General features: G+C 34.6%; 1 protein-coding gene across 1 annotated transcript; it reads right to left on the reverse strand.

Annotated features, from left to right (window-relative positions):
* Positions 1–181: 181 nt before the first annotated feature.
* On the reverse strand, positions 182–19,884 carry LOC144433248 (cAMP and cAMP-inhibited cGMP 3',5'-cyclic phosphodiesterase 10A-like). Its single transcript, XM_078121557.1, has 26 exons — positions 19,770–19,884; positions 18,693–18,815; positions 18,147–18,187; positions 17,497–17,599; positions 17,078–17,124; positions 16,693–16,724; positions 16,418–16,520; positions 15,860–15,953; positions 14,232–14,290; positions 13,760–13,810; positions 13,502–13,560; positions 12,989–13,040; positions 10,264–10,406; positions 9,383–9,475; positions 8,842–8,969; positions 8,459–8,517; positions 7,723–7,862; positions 7,200–7,286; positions 6,318–6,468; positions 5,385–5,591; positions 4,841–4,962; positions 3,942–4,053; positions 2,760–2,840; positions 2,208–2,296; positions 1,319–1,410; positions 182–276 (listed from the first exon to the last, which is right to left on the reverse strand). The coding sequence occupies exons 1-26, from the start codon at positions 19,882–19,884 to the stop codon at positions 182–184; spliced, it is 2,478 nt and encodes an 825-aa protein (XP_077977683.1).
* Positions 19,885–24,477: the final 4,593 nt, after the last annotated feature.

The raw sequence follows: 24,477 nt of genomic DNA on the forward strand, positions 1-24,477 counted from the left end.
GATTTGCACTGCACTAAATATCAGAGCCTTACAACCTACATCTGGTAGGCATGGACTGATCTCAACCAAACCTGGCACAAATGTCAGGTACTATAGTCTGCTTATGCATATCACTTTGACTCTTGACCTTTATGATATTGGTCAAATGACAGCCATATGTATCAGAAATATTTATGTTTTGTCACCAGTTCTTGAAGTTTAATAGAGACCTCATTTGAGTGTCTACACCCATGCTTTCCATAATGAGCTTCATAATGAGACTTTTGACCTTGACATCTGTGTTCAAGGACAAATGAGTGTTAATGTGTTAATGTAAAATGCTGAAATCCATGGACTGGTTCCAACCAAATCTGGCACAACTGTCAGATGCTGCAGTCCATATATGTACATCACTTTATTTCATGACCTTAGCAATGTCGAATAGCAGCAATATTGTAAGTTGAAACATTGATGATTCAATGAAGACTGGTTCATGTTACCACAAGTACAATTACTTAATTAATTAAGAGCAAATATGGGCATTATTGCCAGTGAAGCAGAACATCATTACAAAAATATAGAGAAATCTCTCAAAAAAGATATGAATTATTGAAATTTAATGTTAATTCAAAGATAAAATTTACAAGCCTCTCCTTTGTAATATATTTGCATTACAATGGTAAACATTGAATAACATTTGGCAATACAGATTTATGCATATATCTAATTTCATATTTTTTTACAAGTTTCCTATAAAAGACAACATATATCATTGGTAAAATTTAAAAATTTGCATAGAAGAGAAACAGAATGATAATATATTTACATACTATGCAGTCAATTTCGGCAAGCATTGCCAGAACTGCAACTAACATTTTTATATTTGATACTATGTATAATAATGGGTAGATAATGACAAAACTTTAGACATACTCATTACAACACAAAATGCAAATAACGTAATATAATATTATTACCATTGAAGTTTGGTATGTGTAATGTGTGAGTGATAACAATGAGTTACATTAAATCATATTTTATTTTCAATTGTAATAAGTCAGTACGTCTGAAATGCTGTCCTCGGTTAATGATGTCAAGATAGAACTATGTATATGGTACACAGTTTTGGCAAAGTCTGATGAAACTGGCTGTAACTTTCTATTACTGTGTATGGTACATTACACCAAACATCTGGTTTTCACCTCAACTTATTATTTGCTAAGAATCTTTCGGTTGATATTCTCAGCCATCATACCAAACGGTACAGTTATGCTAATTAATGGTACTTGTCATGCAATAAGCCTATCAATGTGACAATTCCAACAGGGAATAAACTAACTGGTGTTATTCTTCGCAACCCTGGATGTTTCAATTTCCCACATAGTTGAATTCTTGCCATCTACCAACTGCTGCCATTGTTGCATATTGTCCCTGATAAGAAATACACAAAACACATAGAAATCATATCTACATGGGTACATCGTATTATTCACTAGTAACAATATTCCACTCGGTTGAGTAATGGATAGCACATTAATAACCAGTACCTGCAATAGCTTTCATGCTAGAGGCTCAAAATAGAATAAGAAGGTCAACTTACTCTCATGAATGCCTATACTATAGAAATGCGTGTGGGGCGACAGTTATGTGTCGGCCAAGAAATTGAGTGTTGGTTATTTTTATGTGCCTAGGCAGCGATATTCTATTTCAGGTACTGAGAATTGCAAAGCAGTGATTTTGGGTTGTGTTTCTGTTATTCTCTCGACTTAGAGTCTATAATAAAGCTCATTAATAATAATTAAACAGAAGATTATTAGAGTTTTAGTTCAAGAAAGATGAGAGTACACGACATACAAAAGTTTTCATAATCAATCATGGATATATACAATAAAGAGTACAAGCATTTTAAAGATCACATTCATGTACAATAGGGAACTTGCAATACAGACTGAGCATGCTCAGATGCAAAGGACTATGGGATCATATGTGGTTATCGTAATACCTCATCAGGAGCTATCGATAAAATAAACCTCCCACAATGGTCAGGGCAACTATGAATTGATCATTTGTGGTTAAAAACAATGTAACATTACTGTTTACAATACTATTTGATTAGTATTTATTATCACATTTCCCATGATGCAACATTCAACATGGCAGGTTTGCAAGTTCCCTATTATATATCATCAACACAAAGTTTGAGTGTGGCTTAGTATATATACACTTACTTGGTGTTCTGCAGTAGAGGAGCTGTGTGTGGTAATATATCAGCAAGTGTGGTGTACAATGGCAAACAAAAGATTTTGATGAAATTCACCTGTAATGTAAATTTATGTAAGAGATGATGAAAGTTTGGAAAGGAGAGGAATTACCATTATACCATAAATTTTTAGCTAAGGTTTGGGGACTTCAATAACAGAGAGAAGAAATCTGGTAAAAATTGCATAAATTGATTAGGAACCCTGGTAAAATTGTGAATGCAGGTAGACATAACTGACTTACCGCCATTAGAAGAACATAGTTATTGTACCACTTAGTTTCAGATCATGTTTACAATTACATTGCAATGCTTAGACAAGGTATAGCAATCCATAATGGTGGTACATCAATGAAATAATCTATTTCTGCTTTCCTTTACGGATAAGATATTTAATTATGAACTTAATATGCATATTAGTAAAGGAAAAGTATATTTAGCTTCTACAATTTTAAAAATATGAACACTAATGAAAAGCAGGAATCATTTTATTGTGGAAAGATTGGCATTTTAATGTGTTTACCTGATCTTTTGGCAAGTTGTCTTCATTTTCTCGGTCCATCATTGGCAGTGGCTGCTCACCCCTTTTCTTTTCCTCATCGCCCTAGCAGGTAAAGAAAATTTGTTAAAACAAACACAGTTTCTGTGTAGAGAACATATTACGGTTTGTATATTAGTGAAAAGGCCACATCTAGCCTCGGATTGTTCCAAAATAAGTTTAAAGACAGTACATATCAAATACTAAACTGGCAATGGAAGCAAATTCTAAAGTTCTATATATAATAAAAGTATTGTCATCATAGCTGTAGACAGCCTTTATCATAAGTTTTACTTTAGGCTATATAAAAAAGTTGTTTGGTTCTGGTTACCCGACCTCACCTAGTTGTTCATGCCAACCCTAAACTTTTTTATGTATTCGAGAAAAATAATAATAAAATCAGGAAAATCATGAAGTCTTGCAAGAAATAATGGGTGCGGAAACTGACGTCAACTTAAATAGACAAAATAAAACTATTCTTCTAATCTGTAATGGCTGTACATCTGATAGGAAGAAATAAATAGCACAGAGACCATTTGGAAAACAATGGAAAACCTGAACTAGACACTGACACATGACAAAAAAATGACAAAATAAAATAAAAAATCTATGTTCCTCACCTATTTTAAAATTGAATGTAATCAGAACCACACAATTTTTTTTTACGCCTTACAATAAATATTATAAATTAAAGCTTACACAAAAACAGTTTCAAGAAGAAGCGTATGAAAGAGTTTATTTTCTAATTTGGAGAAACTATAAAATTTCTATTTCTTCGATAATCTACTCATCTTGCAAGATTCTAAGGCCACTGACAGAGTTTTCTTGTACTTCACAATCTGCATATAACTCGCATTCTCTCAAGTCAGACCATATTTTTCCACTTAGATGGTGCCGAAAAATAGACTATGGTTTACAATGATGATAACTCAATAAAAGCATTTCATTGGAAATTACACTCCATGAAAACTAAAGTAGTCCACTGCATCACAGCCGGCAGCCCTACCTGTGTATAGAATTCCTTATAGATTTCATTCACGATTTTTCTGGCAACAGGCCATAATTTTGCCGCAGCATTCAAATCACACGCTGTCATCATAATGGTTTGTACTTTACTCCTAGAAACATGGAAAAACGGTTTTGAGTTCTTTGTAATGGCAAACATACCTGTGCATAGAATTCCTCATAGATCTTAGCCACTGTTTTGCGCTGAACTGGCCAAGACTTTGCCACAGCACATAAATCACATGCTGTCATCATTAAGGCATGCAATTTGCCCCTGAAAACATGGAAACAGATTTCTAAGTTCTTACAGCATGGAATCATAAAATCAAAGCTGTAGTGTATTGCCAACTATACTTCTTTAAGCTTTTTGTAAAAGAAATATAATTTAACATCCAAAACTGAATGCACTGATGATAAACTTAACAGTTTCACAGAAGCTGATGATTAGCTGGGTAATGAAATTTTTTTTAAGTCTTAGAAATATATTCATTCCTTGTATTAGGAAAAAATTATGAAATTTAAAGGAAATATCATTTATGATACAGTGAAACTTTGTGGCTTAAAATCAATTGTTGACTGAAGATTAGATAGTAAGATAGATTAGTCTGGGAAGCAAATTATTGACATACTAGTACTCAGTTTCATGAAAAGGCTTCATGTGACATGAAACTGATGTCTCACCAGTTTTTGTTTTATGATATATATATACAATATATATATATATATATATATATATATATATATATATATATATATATATATATATATATATATATATATACTAGTATATATAAAATATGATCAATAGTTTATATATATACATATATATATTATATATATATATATATATATATTAAATATGGATTATATTTTACAATATATGACAATAGTAAATTTATATATATATATATATATATATATATATATATATATATATATATATATATATATATATATATATATATATATATATATATATATATAAATTTACTATTGTCATATATTGTAAAATATAATCCATAGTTGATAAGTGCATGTATGTAGTTGCATGACTTGTTCACCTGTGTTCTATGTTGTTCAAATTTAAGCTTTCATCTAGACACAGTTGTGCCACATCTCTCTGATTTGGTAGGAAATTAGCCAAGTCAGTTGCAAGGATGTAATGACGGATATATCCCAATACCTATGGAATATACACCAAAAGATAAAACACTTTAGTATTATTTACATATTGCAAGCTTTAGTAAGGATATACACATACTTGCAGTAAATTATAGTAACTAGTGAGCACCACAAAAGTGTGAGAAACTGTAACATGAACACCTATCTTGTTTAAATTGTGGAACTGGGAACTTTGTCCCTTTGTCTCACCTGTCACAGTAACAAGTTTGTCCCTCTCACCTGTCACAATAACAAGTTTGTCCCTCTCTGCCTGTCACAATAACATCCCTTTGTCTCACCTATCACAATAATGTTATCCCCCTCACATCTCACAATAACTTTGCCCCCCCCCCTCACATCTCACAGTAACTTACTTTGTCCCCCTCATTTCTCACAATAACTTTGTCCCCCTCATTTCTCACAATAACAACTTGTCCCACTCACCTGTTTGTATTCATCAGAAGAGAGATGATCATAGAGATTGTGTCCGTCTTGCTGCAGTATGGTCACAGTTTGATTAAAGTGGTGTTGTTCCATTATTGATGTTGAGTACAATGAGGCTAGTGGGGTTTCATATTTAAGCATAAATTGGTTAGTTAAGCCATGGTGGTCCAAATCATGGCAAATGCATGCTATCATCAAGGCTTGTCGCTACAAGAAAACAAAATAATCCCATCATCATCATCATCATCATCATCATCATCATCATCATCATCTTCGTCGTCGTCGTCGTCGTCGTCGTCATCATCATCATCATCATCATCTTCTTATTCTTCGAAACTGCTCTCACCAGCATCACCACCCTTATCATTATCTCCTCCCACTATCTTAACATCTTTATTTATTTATAACCACAATATACACACGTAACAATCTGGAATACTTATATGGAATTTATTCGTAACAATATGTGCATGTAAGAATCTGGATTCTTTTGATGGAAATGCCTTCATTTTCAGCATTATGTTTTCACTGACTACTTTACCCAACCATTCTTGAAACACAAAATATTGCAATAAACAGGAAGGAAAATATTTGTCTAGAAGGATAGCGTGATACGTGCTGAAAAATTTGCTTCCATTTGATGTTGAAATTTAAGAGTGTTTCTAAATGAAAATGATATATTATGTCTGGGTGATCATTCAATTTTGACCTAATCAAGTCACATTTACTTTAAACAGGAGAAAACAAAGAGGTTATAATTTGCTATCAAAATTTTACTACTAATATTATTTACTTGTATATGCACCATCATACATGTGACAACACCTCCAGCCCTCAGGTGCTTTGGGCATAGTCCAACAAAGAGGCTACTATTACAAATCATGCAATTCCACTTGTTATCCCTATACAATATTCCATATCAATGTTTCATACCTCCAATCCAGTGAACAAATCTGGTTTTCCTTTAAGTATGAGATACATACAGTGTGCAACGTTGAATGCATGCCACCAGTTGTGGTAGGGAACATTCCGGTAATTCTTCCTTACAGTGAGAGTGAAGCGTACCAACTTGGAAGTGTCAAAGCTGTACAAATATACATTAATATAGGTTACTCAGAACTGAAACACTACTTCATTGGTGTATTTCTTTAGTGTCACTTATCAAAGTACTAAAATCTATCAAACCGCAATTCCTGTCCAGCAGGGAATAATTTCATCAATATCTAAAATAACACAATATTTTATTACGGATAACATTAAATAATATGAATTAATGGAAATAACAAAGCCATAGCAGCTCAATTTTTGAAGGCTTATATGTTTATCATTTTTATCATGATTATGTCGTATCGTATTGTTCTACATTTATATCTGCATGTATGTTTTTGTCTTGTTAGTTGTTTTTATATTTTTAACAACATACATCGTATTTAAAATTACTCATTATGGTTAATAAAGTATTCTAATCTAATCTAATTTTACTTGTTGGTGACACAAGTTGAACCCTTCTACTTTCTTTTATGTAGGATTCCAATAAATACTTGCAGGTCATGGGATAATAAGGCAGGTTTGAGGAGGAGGGACTTCACATGTATACATATATGTAGATGACTGTGTATATATATGCCTGGAGTCTGGACAGGATCAGACCTGTTATCTGGTGTTATCAAATGATTATCAATTCACAGCAGTGTTACAGTGCACAAGTCTTCATCATTAATGAATCATTATAATTGTTATCTTAGAAACTATGGTGTTTTATTATATTATGATATTAACAGTAATTAAAACTATTCATACTAAAGAGATACTTACCAGGCTTCACCAAACAAGTCATGAATGGTGGCAATGAATAAAGGGCATAGTCCTCTACTGCTCACAGATGTATAATCAAAAATGTAACTGCAATGAGACATAATTTATTTATGAATTTAACTAAATCAAAGTAAAGTAAGTCTTTGTCAGGGCCATGAAAAGTGATGCTACTAACACTATCTGCTTTTTATGTCTTGTTAAAACAAAGATTGCAAGACAGTGTAAAATGTAAAATCATCTGAACACAGATAGGAACCATACAGTCACATAGACCTAAACTATGAAAGCCATTGCTAGCCAGCCTCTGCTTGGCAGTGTTTAAGGGGGCTAACAACCAGCATGAAAGCCAATTGCATGGCCACTTTGGAACATGAGGACTGATTCACTAAACTTTAACATCAAGATCATTGCCTGGAGAGTGCACTACACCTTACATTTTCTGAATGATTCTTATGCATTTGTGTGAAAGTTTTATGTAGTGTACACAAACCTAATAAAAGTATGGGAAAGCGGGGAATCTTACCGATCAAAGTCATTAGGTAGCTTTACTTTAATGTTCCTCATTAACCAATCCTTCTCATCTTCAGCAGACACAGTGTGATAGGATAATTTATCAAAAGCTACCTTCAAGAGACCCTCAGAGTGTCTGATAGCACTGTAGATCTAACGTATAGGAGATAGAATGTATTAATACCATACATCTATCATTGAATGTCTTAGTTTGTAATCCTACAGTAAAGACTATAATGTGGATCTATTAAGTAATTTGGCACTGCCTCCTTAGAAGCATCACGCCAATGTGTGGTCAAGGGTTAAGCTCAGAAAACTGCTAATTTATGTTTCACAGACATTTAAAGTTCAGTGGTTCATACAATACGCATGTCCAAATGCAGTGCTTTTTGTTTGTTGACATGTTAAATCTTGATCACTGTGTTCTTTCCCATCCAAAGTTCTAACTGCAGCACACTGATTTTGGGTTTTTTCCATCATGCCAGAGTTCATTATTGGAAAAAGTTTTTTTATCAATAATGTAAATATTTGCTCAGACAACTGTTGCAATTTAATAATTTGGCTTATCAAACATATCAAACATGGTTATTCAATACACTAAGTACATTTTACAACTTTGGAGGATGCTAAGAACCATTATCAGTGAGTAACGTAAACATTTCACTGGGGGGGGGGGGGTTCATAGGCAATCGAAAATTGATGCCTTAAATCAGTTTAATCTCAAAATATTTGTTTCAACCCACACTTACCTTTGAATAATGCAGAGCAATTGCACAGTACACAGCAAACATTCTAAAGTTACATTCATCTGTAGAATGTAAAATATACAAGATTGTCTTAATCATAACAAATGATATTCTCTAGTGTAATTCAATTTGAACAACAAAAATCATTCCACAAGAGCATGTTCACTTGAAATGGATAAAAGCTGTCAGATATCTAATGTTGTGAAAAAAGTTTTCATGACATGGCATGGGGCAACTAGCTTTCCTGTACTGTCTGAGAGATGGCTACAAATGAGTATACCAAACAAAGAACACTTCCCCTACAACTCACCTGCATAAGAAAAACCTGGAGTGTCTATTTTGTTGACCATTTGTACTACACCAACAACACTTCCCCTAAAACTCACCTGCATAAGTAAAAGCTGGAGCATCTATCTTGTTGACCATTTGTACTACACCAAGAACACTTCCCCTACTGACAATCGGCATACACAGCAGACTACGGGTAGTGTAACCAGTCCTCTTGTCCACCTCTCTGAATATATGGTGAAATCAAAACATGTGCGGGCACGATAAGCTTTTTAGCTATTCTATTCCAATGCATCTTTTTTTCTGTGTACTAGTATTTTTAAGCAAATTTCGAATGTAGCTTACAAGAGCAAATCATAGGCCACACTGTGTGTTTAAATTCATTTGAGCACACTTTGAATACAACCACAAAACAAGGGTCTCAAATATTTGCTATTGAAAATTATTTATTTTGAAAATGGTTATAAATGGTTTTTCAGATAATAATGATAATATGAAGGGTATTAATAATGCACCTGTCCTCCAGAAAGCTCCCCAGGCACAAGCAATAATTACCCTGGTACGGACATGATGACACAATAGCCATTTATATTTCCTCAACTCCCTGGGCAGTATACATACATGGTAAACATTTCTAACCTGTTAAACCTAGGGTCAGCATAGGCATCAGGAATATTTAATACTTCACTAGTTCTAGCTACAAAACCTGCTAGGCCCTTCTCCAGTGAAAACCTGAAACAAATGAGGCAGTTTGAAATTTGGTTTTTAGATAAAGAAAGCGTCAGTCCAGCAACTGTAGTCAGGCACAAGTAGATGTTTATTTGTAGCCATGATGGGTACATAACTTTGACTTCAAATTGAAACACGTTTAAATGTTTTTAACAAATGTTACTATAATAACATGGAGTTGTCTCTCTTCAATTTGATCCCAAAGTTTATGTCATTAATTGATTGTTTCATGATGACATTAAACTAATTTCACCTGCTAAATACGTCTAAAAATAGACAAATTTAGCTGCATGCTAGAATGCGCATGTGCAAGGGAGTGTAATAGTGCAGGCTTACATATAACGACATGAAGGGAGTTGTTTTCAGTTACGCATTAAAAACACATTCAAATTTGGGAGACAGTGGAATGTGCATGCATGTGTGTTAGCATCTTCTCAGAAGGCCAAAGGCATGCCATTGTTTCCAAAACTTGTCACTGAGTATTTTAGATATTTTTCCTGCAAAGTACCCAAAAGAAAAAACACCAAAATTATGACATCCTATAGAAGCGAAATGACAAAAACTTAAAAATGTATTTATTTATGTGTAGACTACCCTTTCCATGTACAGATATCTGCCACAGAACATACATTGAGGCCTGAATCATGTAACTATGACACTTTTCATATTGAATACATGTTAGCTTCATTGTACATCACTTTGTAAAACATATTCTGAGTCTATTCTGATGATGTGATTTCTGCTTAACAAATCTACAAGTATAAATACATATATAAATACTTTTACTTTACCTAATTTGTCTCTTTTTACTGAAAACCGGCATTCCTCCACTGTCCTTTCCCTCATCAAACATATCTGCATACAGCTCATTGCGAGCTTGGTCCACTAGAAACAGTGCACACCTGTCTGCATTCACAAGGTTTTTGGCAAATGTCTTGGAAAAATAAGGAAAATGTTATAAGAATCTGTATAATTTACATACTAACAGTCACCAAACTCATAAAAATCTGATAAAAATGAAAGCTGTTTGTTTATTTACTGTAATTCACATATAATATGGGTCAACATAATATATACCAGCTGGCACCTTTTGTACACATGTCAGTTTACAGAATTCTCTACATTTATAATAATTCCAAGGGAGGTCAGTACCCAACGTATGTACAAAACAGGACATAAATAATAAGTAGTAAGACACCAAATACAGATACCTTTTACACATCAAATCTCCTACTGTCAATATAAGTCTGTGTACAATCAGCGTGCGAAATTAACACCGGTCCTTCGGCCCGAGACCAACAGATATCTGTTCGGACCGACAGTTTTTCAGAATTACAACAACGTATCGGTCCTTATGACCGACTGAAATTTGGAGTAAATAATGACATTTATTCAAAGATATATCCAATTTCACCTACATGAATCTGATCTTGTGTTACCTATTTTACTCTCGACATCGTCTCGTTCAAGTCAAGCAACACAGAGCTAGCTCGCCACGTGTTGTTGTCAATGTTGATATCATGTCTACATATAACGTAGCATACAGCATTTACTTTATGAAATTATGTTAGCAAACACATGATTGACCGAATTTCTCCAATTATTTGTGTCTTGACTAATCAGAACGTCTTAGACATTCAGACCCATTTTACGCATTCAGCGCATGCGTCTTTTCCCACCATGATATAGTAATTGTTGTAAAGTTTACTGTTCTAAGTGTATGAAACTTTTAACGTGTTTGAGACAGTTCCACCTTGTATTTATAAAGTATGTGGCGATATTTAGAAGGCAGCAATGAGCTTCCGAAGAAGAAGACGAATTTAAACAGACACTGTTGTTTAAAGGCTGGTATTAAAGCCGGTAAATGTTAGCGGGTTTCCCGATCAATTTACCGGAGCTCCCCATGTGTGTGGCCATGATCAAAACAAACTGACGGAAAGCATATAAACTACTCTGAAAATTGCGTTTTAACTAATAAAGAAGGCAGGTACACTTCGTAAAATATCTTCAGTACGATAGTTTTTTTTTGTAAAACAGTAAAAAAAATACGTTGTCTGATTGCTTTCAATTTGATTCATATGATAATGTACGTCCTGTCATGTTATAATCAACGTATAAACTTAGAAATGTTGCATTTTTGTTGCCACTGTTTTATCTGGAAAATTACTGCATCATGCCAAACACGGGTACATATAGTGGATGACACATTATAGTACATATAGTACAGTTACCATATCACGCTCCCACGTCAAAAAAACTTGCATTGTAAGACATGTTTAGCCATAGTTCTCTTCATCATGGTCAGATTTCTTACACAAACAGTCGAGTCAGAGACTATACTCAATACACCACTGTATGGTATACGGGTAGGGCTTTATGGGGGGGGGGGGGAGGCTTCAGTACATATTTGAAGGAAGACGAAACCGCTCCGTGTCACTTTTGTGGATGGAAATTGAAATAAAGTGAATACACAGTTTTCAAGAGGGATAGTTATGCGACAAAACTTTCTGCCATGGTGAAGTTGTGAGTCTACTTTCGCTAAGAGTTGGAAAGCTACATCAGCTGTTGCCACAGACGATGAATATGACTTTGGATATGTGATTCAGAATTTAGTGAATCGTACAGAGAGGAAGGAGAGGACTGTGATCTCTTAGAGATTGCAGATAATGCATATTTAATGATTCATTCACCCATATTATCTACAATCTATGGATATGTATTTCTATGGTGTAATGAATACATTCAGTCTCAGAGCACTATAGTCTATAGGAACAGATTATGCGAGAATGAATATTCATAGTCTCTGGGTTCATAGTTACAAATGAAAATCTCTACTCATAGAGTCAAATATTGCTTGGTAGTGAATCAAAATTTACTTCCAAGTTATTTGTTGACTCTGTGAGTGGAAATTTTATGAAATAATAGTGGATAGTGAACAATTCGTTGTACTCTCTTTTACTTTAGTATATCTAAAGATATGTTGTATCATATTAAAGTTCAAAATCATTTAATCTGTAAATGGAGGGTATATAAATATAGGTCGTGAACGTGAACTGCATTGAGTATGGACCAGCAGTTTTCCTTAAGGACCAGCAGTATTTGCTACATGTCGGTCCTTATGACCAGTAGTCATTTTCCCTTAAGTTCACACACTGTGTACAATTACTCAACATGGTATGCCAAACATACTATTCCATAGCCAAGCCTGTATGTGATCTCATCATCTTCAAAGCATGTCAACCCAAACAGATAATAATATATGGCACGTCGCACATGTACATGACCTGAACAGGATGGCTATCTGATATCCTTCTGAGTGACTAACAGTATGGCTATTTAGGTTATCCTTTCATGTGAACAGGATGGCTATCTGATATCCTTCTGAGTGATTCACAGCATGGATATTAGGGTTATCCTTCTAAGTGAACAGGATGGTTATCTGTTCACACTGTTCACACCCTCTGAGTCACAAGTTCAGGTTAATTATAGTGCAAGATGTGAAAATATGAAACTTACCATTATGTGTTCTATTAAGGTATCCATAGCAACAATATCATCAAAGATAACCCTAGGTGGAAAAAAGACATTTCTATTAATATACCATTGTGAGTTAAGTCATAGACAATAGTATTGTCTATGGTTAAGTGTCACATTATACAAAATAAAACATGATGTATTGTTTGTGTAACAGGTAATAGTTTCAAGTTATTTTCATATATATTATCCAGTATACAATGTGCATGTATGTAATCCCAGTCCCTTTTATCTAACGGTTCCATTTGTTAAGTGGATTCAATGAGTGACTTATGTACACCATTCAATGACAAACAACTTTTGAAGGCGGAACCTTTTTAATTTGTAGCCCTTGTCTTGAGAGCATCAAAGGAAAGTGATACATCACATCTACTTTAAGCTGGAACACACACACACAAAGGATGAAACTTGGCTTTATTACCATGACCGACTCATTATGTCTTAAAACATTTAGCGTCAGCTACCTCTAGTATAATTCTATAAATCAGTCCTTACTGAGAAACTTCCAACAGAAAGTCATTCAGTTCCCTTTGTTTCATCAAACCTTTGCAAATCTGCAAATATATAAATATAGAAACAAGAAAAATTTAAGTTATCAAGTAAGGTATATCAAGAATGCATTACTGATTGTTCTATTTATCATTTATGAAAGTGGTACCTTCCTGATATCTTAATATGCATGTATGCACATATACAATATTTAAAAAAGGCCGTTTGTTGGGACAAGAAATATAAATTCCAGTTTACAATTACCTGTACTTTCTCAACTGTAAGTCCAGCCCATTTTAGAAATGTAGACACCATCTGCAAATACAAAATATATAGTAGTCATGGAATTACTCCATTCTTGCCATGTACAGAATTCACACATAAAATACAATTAAAAGAGTACATCTTTTGAGACATCATGTCAAAGCTATATTATAATCAAATCAGTTTTGTAATGATTTTATCAATATTTTTTTCAATGATTTTTTCAATATCTAAAACAGAACATACCATGAAGTCCTGTAAACCAGGAAGTTTTTGCTTATTTCACTGGAAAGCAAAAATGCAAAAATAGTAGTGACTTAAATGTGTTCTTGTACATGAACACAATGTATCAGGCCTGTGATTAGTAATAAGGTTAGTCTTTAAGAACTAGCTGAAGACTATAAAATCAAAGATTTTGGTAGTTGTGAAAATATTTATGTTTACAGTTTTATCACCATTTTATTGTACTCACCTCTAATGTGCCTTCATTGAAAGGTTGACTACCATAGTTACGAGTTAATTCAATTATTCCTATTAAAGGAGAAAAGATAGCTTTGAGATATATGAAACTGTGTCTTGTCACAAAATTATGTGAATGATAGCAAAAAAAAAAAATATACCTAAATCAGCCTTTGATTGCTTTTGAATATGGCTGAGTATATCTTATCAAAGCCATGCCAACAAGTTTGGTTATTGTGCCATATCATTCTGAGATCTTCAAGCCTTGTGTTAGTTACTTTATTAATGCAATCAAACTTTTATCCTTGGAATTCCTCTCCTTTGTTTCCCTTTAACCAGGTAAATGACATCTTTATGGTTATCCCTGGTGATATACACTAAGTAGGGACGGTACCCCTCCAAAATTAAAATAAAAAGCCTTAAGTGAGGCCAAACAAAAACAATAGTGTGTTTCCAATAACCCGACCAACCATAGTGTATACCCCCGACCCTAAACATTTTTCTGGCATGCAAAAAAGGTAAAATGGTAACAATTTAATTCTATTTCTGTATATATATATATACCTTAAAAAATTGTATTCCAGAGAGAAACCAGGTCTTTTTAGACTGTATCTGTACAATCTGCATATTATGTTCATCTACTTAAACTACTTAAACTTATAATTGTCTTCATTTAGTTACTTTACACCTCATCAAACTCTCACAAAAGTATTGTGACCTACAAGTATCTTATCTTTGGGGCGGAGTAATTTTTAAAAAAAAATAAAGTAAAATAAAATAAAACACTCCTACCTACCCTATTATTTATTTTCTGAAGTCATGTTATCGGAAACAAACATTTTTTTAAAATTTTGCCTAAATACCAGTCATAATAGTCTTAATGTTTTATAAGAATACTGAGAGTAGATGACAAATATATCATCATGATCTTCTCCGGCCACACACGCCGAGTTGTATTCTATGTTCTACAAACAAGAATCTGCTTCCAACAACAGATTACAGACAAGTCACCTATAATAATAATGTTGGGTTCTTATATAGCGCTTTCCCATGCCATGCTCAAAGCGCTTTACAATTATTATCCTGGCTCGGATCAGAATGGCACAACGGCCCTTTAGTCTTCCTCAACTCCCCGGGGAGCATACAATCCATTGCAGCCATTTAAGCGCATAGGATTAAAGCCTTCACATTGCAACCTACACCCTACCAGGTCCCCAATTATACAGCTGGGTTGACTGAGGCACAGTCGTGGTTCAAATCTTACCCAAGGACTTTAGCCACTCAGAAACAGACAGCAGGCAGCGACAGGGCTCGAACCTGCAACCTGTAGATTCCAAGCCGGTCACGCTAACCATTCATCCATCATGACTCCACATGACTCCACCCATGGAGGTGACTGGTCGTTCATTCTCATAATGTCGCCCCAAAACTATGGAATTCACACTCCTTGCCACTTGACATTCACCAAGCCTCCAGATTGGATTGTTTCAAAACAAAACCGAAGACTTATTTGTTCACCAAAACCTATGGTGTGCTGTAGTCATTCAGTGCTACTGAACAGAACATTGCTCTGGAAATCAGTGCTATACAAATTTGATTGATTGATTGATTTCTGATATAAAGTCTAAAATGCCTACCTACCTATCAATGAACCATTAGCTTGTACAATTGGAACACAGATGACTGACTTGGCTTTACTGTTGATAATTCCAGTACCTTCAGGGAACCTTTCATCCTGGTGAAAAATGAGTTATATATTGATCAGCAGTGTGCCCTCTCTAAGCATATGACATGCCTCTATAACACAGCAAAATCTTGCAATTCACAAAGAGTTGATGTTGCCCTCTTCCTTGCTATGTGATGACTCACCAGAAAACCCCTTTTTGGTCATTTTGACTTTTTACAATCTCTTGCAACTGACAAAAAGCTGATGCTAATTGCCCTCTTCCTTACTATGTGGTGACTCATAAGAAAACCCCATTTTTGTTAGTTTGACTCACAAGAAAAATTGTGTCTTTCTAATTAGAGCGAGAACATACTGTTGATCAACATACACTTTTGAATTCCACTTTACATTAATCAGATGTCAATATCTACCAATTTGTTCAAAAACTTAGTTTGTATTTCACTTTCACTAAGAGAAATCATGTCTTTCTGTGCACATTTATAGAGTTACATGTACATACATTTTATACTTACACCTAAAATGTCATTTGCTATAAGTGGTTCTTTGGTTCTACCCACGTAGGCTGACACAGTGCTGCCAGATTCTACTGGCCCACTTAAAATCAGCTCACTATTGCTGGGAAGGAAAACAGAAGTCAGATAATATTATGCATTACAAACAAAAAAATGCACTATTTGGTTGATGAGTTACACAAGCCAACTCTTAGCAATAACAACCACACATCAACTACATATACTGATGCAAGTAATCACTGGTAAATATGTATTCATTAATACAGCATAGTTACCTTTCTGAGTCTTCTATACAAAGATATAAGTCCTAGAGGGGAGAAAATACAGAGACATAGGACTTATAACATTTTTTGGTAAAACATGTTGCAAACTTGTGACAACTTTGCTCTTGGTAAGGTTGTTAATAGTGTCATACATTTTTCGATAAGGCAATTTGAATGCTATATCAAAGTCCAGTAGAAAGCAGTCGTCTTTAAAAAAAATTAGGAATCAGCAATGATGTCAGACAATAATAATTTCCAAAAACGATTTGAATGTGTCAACACACGTCTCTAGTCAGCAGTACATCCACCCATTTCAGTAAAATAAATCTTGTTCAAAAAGCATGATGTTTGATAAGAAAATAATTATCAAGCAGAGATATTCACTAATTCAACTTACATGTCTTCCATCCACTATATACAATTTCACATCATCAGCATTAGCAGCTGTGTCAGACAATAAAAACAAAAGTGTAAAGTTAAACAATATTGACCACTAGGTGGCAGTGTTGTACATATAGATTATGAAAAAAGTGTCAAATACAGAGTGAGATAGCAAGAAATGAATTCACACAACTGTAAATTACATGCTGTACACCTAGATAGAGCTCTATGCTGTGGTAATTGCTGTAAACCTACCTAACATTATGCTGAAGTTGTATTTGTTATAAAACCTACCTAGTTCCATAGCCTGTATTTTTTACAAAACCTACCTAGTGCCATAGCCTGTACTTAATTTCAAAACCTACCTAGTTCCATAGTCTGTACTTTTTACAAAACCTACCTAGTTCTATAGCCTGTATTTGTTATAAAACATACCTAGCTGTATAGCCTGGGCTAACTGTTGTAATTCAGCTGCCTGTCGTTCATGTTCTTCTAAGCTCTTACACAAATCTGATATTGATCTTCCTAGTTTACCTAACTATGGGATTTAAAACATAAATAACAATTACTAAACCAACAACATGAGGGGTTATGTGACTCTTGGAAGAGACTTTGCATACTGGTGTCAAAATAAAAATAAAATCATTTTCTATTTCTATGGTTTTTTATTAACATTTCTTCATGGAACCATCATGACAAGAATGTGTGTTATTGATATCTACCAGACCACCTTAAATTTCATAATCAATGTAACAACATAGCCCACAAAAAATATCATATATGGCATGGAAACTTGGTAAATTTTACCAAATGTCCTCTTTTTGTTGACAGACATTATAAACCTAAGGCAAAGATATTGGACTACTAGTTTTTCATATTATGTAAAGCTATGTATGATACTGTCCTTCCCAAAGATGTCAAAATTACAGAACTAATGTACAAGACTCTAGCTAGATATAAAATTGTCCTTCCCAAAGATGTCAAAATCACAGAACTAATGTCAAAGATTGTTTGTACTCACCCAAAATCATAGATCTAATTCATTTAGCTAGATACAATATTGCCCATTGTGGCTAAAGACTCACCTTATCTCTCCTACTGCTTATTGAGGATATTGACACATGATCTACAAAATATGAAGAGAGTGTATCAGTATTTTGAAAAGGGCGGAGTTTAAATGGAACTTGCAAACCTGCCATGTCGAATGTTGCATCATGGGAAATGTGATAAATATTAATCAATAGCATTGTAAACAATAATGTTATTGTTTGTAACCACAAATAATCAATTCATAGTCACCCTGACCATTGTGGCAGGCTTATTTTATCAGTAGCGCCACTGAGATTAGGTATTATTACGATAACCACAGATAATCCTATAGTCCTTTGCGTCTAAGCATGCTCAGTCTGGATTGCAAGTTCCCCATTCCACAGACTTTTCTTTTCAATAATATTGAAAAGTCTGTGGAATTCCATGTTTTTATCCCTTAATACTGCATCTTTCTTACAACTCACAAACTTGTTCCTTTTACGACTTGTTAAGGATCATCCTATTGTTCACATGTGTAAATGTACAGTGACATCCTTAGGGTGAAATTAAGTGAATTTTTTTAATCATACGATGAGACTTACCACTTCTTTCAATACCAACTCCACTGTCATAAGTTCGTCCAACTTCTTTAAGGTATTCATCAACAATCCAACTATTACTGTACATGTATGCTTTGACTGCCTCTTGTGTCAGATTACTTATTCCTTGTGAAAGTAAAAAAAAAGATAATAGTCTGAACAGGCTTAATTCAAAAAAATTGTGTGGTTCAAATTGCGCTCAATTTTAGAATAGGTGGGGTAGGTAGATTTTTTTTTTCATGTGTGACTGTGAGTGTCTAGTTCAGGTATTCCATTGTTTTCTAAATGTTATTTCTTCAGATGTACAGTAGTCATTACACTATGATTTACAGATTGGAAAAACAGTTTTATATTGTCTTTTTAAGCTGATGTCAGTTTTGGCATCCACTATTTCTCGTGAGACTTCACAATGGTTTACGATTTTATCATTTTTTCTCAAATACGTAAAAAAAAAAGTTTATAGTCGGCAGTGAAAAACTAGGTGGGGTTGGGTAACCAGAACCAAACAATTATTTTTTAGGCCTTATGATTGTGAACAATTCTGTCGCGGAGAATCTTTTGTTGACACTTTTATTGCATTTATCAAGAGCTTGCCATATTTTTGAGAACAAAATACTGTTTTGAGAGTGGAATCACAAAATAACTTTCAATTAAAACGACATCACCGTCAGTTGAAAGAATTATCACTTTAAATTTCCAAAATCAGGTCACAATCAAACTGCATCATGATGTATCAGTTCTAAAGTCAACTAACTTGGACCGGTCGACCATGGACCCGGCCATGGAAGTTTGGAACCGACCCGAATCGAACCAGTCGCTTCAATTACTTGAATCAAGACTTTTGGCGTTAACTGTTTTACATTTAAGAAATGATGGAACACTGAAAATACTGGAAAAGATAACAAAAAACGAGACTCATAACTCCCCACACCAGTGACGAATTAACGACACGATGCGCCGCGCCCGCTCGTGCAGCAGACGAGTTCCCGATCGACTCCATGCACTGTCGTATGTCACAATCGACGAGAATAATCTTTTTCGATTTTTTTCTTTTCAAATATGATGAAAATCTCAATTTACCTGTCACAAGCAGTGTCTGGGATGTGGCCGCCGACTTCGTAAAAACTGCTTGGCAGGCATTTCCTGGCAAGGGTGGAAGACGACGATTAGAAACTTGCATTCGCGCGGATGACATTTTGAATTTGATTCAGACCCTCCAGGTGTATGATAAAAGAAGCTCAGTGTCCCTAGACGCACTCAGAATCAAATCTCTCGAGCATGCACCTCATCGTATATCTCAGGTATCTTGTGGTATGGTGTATCTTTTAATAAAACTGTAGCGATGCAACATATATATAAAATTGCTCATATTTGAATAATTCTGTCTACATAAAGTTGATTCACTAGCAGCTAGCATTGTCCACGCATATTCGCCATTGCGTCTTGAATAGTGAGAAGGCGCCGCCAACGGTTATTCAGTGCGATATTTTTGCATAAAGATTTCGGGGGGGGGGGATTTTTTAAAATCGTTTTCTTGTGAATAAATTATGCCAAAACATTTGTATATTAGCAGATTAGATTAGACTTACGTTATGAACTAAACATGGAACTAGCAAACCTTTAGAACTGTTTAATAAAAAAAATAACGAAAGAGAAAAAATATATTTCGAAAACACGACTGTTATTTGTTTTAGATTATTAGCCACATTTATGGTATTCTACTTTCTGTATTGTGTATTTAGAGATGTCGCTGTAATTTCTCTGTACGCTAGTTTCCTTGCATTATGTCCTATAATTAAAAGACAGTGAGTCTACTAATCATGTAAGTAAACACATTATTAATACAGTAATGTGAAGTCAGAGGAATGGCATTCAATGTATTCGACACAGAGTACGGTTGCAAGAGTAATAGAGAGTCAAAAATGTATCTCAGGCAAAAAATAATAATTGTTTCTGGCCAGTCTGTGTGTGTGTGTGTGTGTGTGTGTGTGTGTGTGTGTGTGTTTGTGTATGTATGTGTGTATGTATGTGTGTATGTATGTGTATGTTTGTCCAACCCATGCAGTCTGCAGATCTGAGGGAAAAACACAAAAATACCCCCCCCCCTACTTCAGTGAAGACAAGTGCAGTGCCAATCATGAACAAGCAAATGACATCTGTCCCATATACACTTGCTCTAAAGTACTAAATAAAAAGAACTGCAGTAACTGCCATAAATAGTTGACTGAGTGAAAAGTTTGTTGAGAATTTTTTTTTTAAATCGCGTCGTCGTACCATTTTAGACAAACTGCCCTGACCAGAAACAATTCATTTTTTTGGCCTTAGTACTGTCTTTCTATAATTATATTGAATTATTTTAATTAGGTATTTAACACCTCAACATACTGGGTATAATTAGGTATTGTACTGTACTGCACTGCACTTCACTGCCCTGCCCTGCCCTGCCCTGCACTGCACTCTACTGTACTATGCTATACTGTACTGCACTATACTATACTATGCTGTGCTGTGCTATGATGTGCTGTGCTGTGCTTTACTCTACTGTACTGCACTATATTGCATCATTATCACATTCGTGTCAATTTCAAACTCAAAGTAAAACTTAAATGACAGCCTATTCTATTTCACGCCGATGATTTATTTTCCCAATACAAGAGGCGAATTCCAGAGATTTTATGTTTTGTTTGCAAGTTTGATTAGGTATCCACCGTGCCAAGAGTAATTATATTGCTCTTCGTCGACTATATGACACAGTATTAAGGAGCTACACTGGATCATCTGGCTTCATGTTGAAGTCTAAACCCGAATTCAGATGAATTGAAGGAGATTGTTCCCTTGGTTTAAACACGATGTCCCATCTAGCTCACAAATATTACAAAGTTATGTTTTTAAAGTTTATGCTAAAATTCTATCTATGGCAACTTGTATGAGTTTTGTCGTTTTGATGTATTTTGACAAAAAAAAACTGCGATAGTAGTTACTTTTCGTTTGGGAGATTCTTTTCATTAATGTATATTTGAAATCACAAAATCTGAAACAAAATGTCATCTGGCTAGACAAACATCTCAGTATATATTTTGAATAAATGTATGTGTGTACGTACTACGTACGCGTGTGTGGCTGTCTGTCTGTCTGTCTGTCTGTCTGTCTGCCTGTCTGTCTGCCTGTCTGTCTGTCTGTGTGTGTGTGTGTGTGTGTGTGTGTTAGCGAGCGTTTAGGTGGGCGGGTTTGTGTGTGTGTATGTATGTATGTATGTATATATATATATATATATATATATATATATATATATATATATATATATATATATATATATATATATATATATATATATATTGTGTGTGTGTGTGTGTGTGTGAGTGAGTGAGTGAGTGGATGTATGTATCATAATACGTTCCATTAGATAAAAACAAGATGTATCAATATCCTGTTGTCCATCCACTTTATCTGAATCTCAAACAGCCAACCACACTCACTACTTTACTGAGTTCATTGTGGTAAGAGATCATAATTGAATATGCAATCTTCCAGGTAAACAACACGTTCGGAGAAATGGCATTTGACTTAGTACAATGCAAACCACGGTCGTAAAAATATCTGTGAAAAAACGAAAGCACATGCATGGTAGTCAATTGTAAGTGCGAAAAGATTAAATAAATATACTCCATAATATTATGATGTTCCTAAAAATGCGAGAAGTATATCCAGCTTTTGCTCGCATTGTTATTTACAACCCTATATTTTACCGAAGAGAAAACTAATGGAGAAAGGGAATTTGGTCGTAATGATTATAGTTCTTCAATATCGAGTCAATTAACTTAAGAAAACGCATTTGAATAATTGCTAGACTATGCAAATAGCTTGTATTAATGCACTATAAATTTCCATAGACAATATTATTAGTAATATGTTTTACTGGAATCATTCATCAGTGGCCCTGTCATTATCTTTAGAGTACTATTATACGCGTCTACAGATTAACTGAACTCGATAACTCTACTATGTTTAAATTATTACTGTTCGTGTATCAACTAGCGCAGGTAAGCTTATTTAACTACTGGTGAATGGTTCGTGACGCTGTCAACTTTTTTGTGCGTACGTACGTACACCGCAATCATTGTCGTTGTCTCGGTATATACACTGACAGCCTTTCTATTTCTCTGTCCGACTGAAAGTCGCAAATCTACCGTAATGTTTGAGCTAGATGAAGAAAGACGTCTTTTCAGCTATGAACTTTCTGAAACGATTACTGCTGTAGTATTCGCTCTGATATCTGGGTGTTGTCACGCGTCGTCGGGATTGTTCAAAATATTTGCCACCAACGCCGACATATCTGAATTTCAGATCATTTTCTTATTTGCTGTTGCAGGATCGTTGATGTCCTTCCTAGCAGTTAAACTTATACTGGCAGAACCCTTACTTGTAGAAGATGGATTCACAACATTTCTTCTTTTCTTCAACGGCGTAGTTATGTTTACGGGAGATGTGGTCTACATTTACTCCGTGCAGTGGATTCCCCTCGGTGATACAACAACCATACTGGGTGCTTCAATGTTGGTCTTCACAGGTATACTTTCATTTCTGTTTTTAGGCGAATCTCTGTCCGCAGCAGATGTCGTCTGTACGATTATGAACATCGCCGGGATAATGCTCGTCACAGGTCCTACATTTGTATTCAACCATTCACACTTGGCGAGTATAAAACTTACACTGATGTCCTATGGATTGACACTAATCGCTGCATTTTGCCATTCCCTGTCCTCTGTCCTTATGAGAAAAACCAAGAACATCAGTATATTTGGGTTCGTGTTTTATCAGTCTGTCATAATCATATTATTAAGTTCTCCACTGATGTATATTATCGACCAACCCAACTGGCATATTGAATTGAAAAGTATTGGATATTTATCAGGTGTAATCGCATTTGAGTTGCTAGAAATTATGCTGCTATTCAAAAGCGTACAGATGGAAAAGGCTCCAGCGGTTGTACTACTGTCTAACATTGACGTCGTTATTACATACATATATGACTATCTTGTATTTGACAAAACTCCACAGTGTTTGGAAGTTATCGGAGCTATTCTAGTCACCCTTAGCTCTGGTTTGATTGCTTTAAGTATTTTATGGAGTAAAGGGTCAAAACCTTGTAATAGATGCAATGAAAATATTAAGTACATTTAAGTACTTCTGAAAATATTTTCTTCAGTCTTTTAACCCTTTTTTCACATTAAACTTCGATGTGATAATTAATCTGGAATTTGATAGAACTGTTCGTAGTTGCGAAGTGTTCATTGTAGCGAATTACATGTACATACATACAATACATACATGTATTACGTATACATACGTATATATACATACATATACATACAGACAGACAGACACACACACACAACAACAACAACAACAACAACAACAACAACAACAACAACAACAACAAATGGCTGATTTGGCATATGTATTCATGCACGCTTAACACTATAAAAAGGTCAATATTACATATTTGTACGTGCAAAGCTGATCATAGTTATAAATGTCCAAAAGGGAAATACATTTATTATTGGAATGAAGACCTGTAATATTCTCCTGTTTTGTCTTTGATAAGACATTTTTTGGACTCATGTATGGTAATAACCGAATTGTCTATTAAAGTACTGACCCTACATAAAAACTGTGATTAAAGTTGTAGAATATTGATACTGTTGATATGTTCCACCTATACAAAGCAAAGCTAAGTGCTTCTCAAGTCCTTTATTACTTTGGATATCACTTATAGGAACGATATTGG

Source organism: Glandiceps talaboti, chromosome 3 (assembly GCF_964340395.1).
Source record: "Glandiceps talaboti chromosome 3, keGlaTala1.1, whole genome shotgun sequence".
Lineage (NCBI taxonomy): Eukaryota > Metazoa > Hemichordata > Enteropneusta > Spengelidae > Glandiceps > Glandiceps talaboti.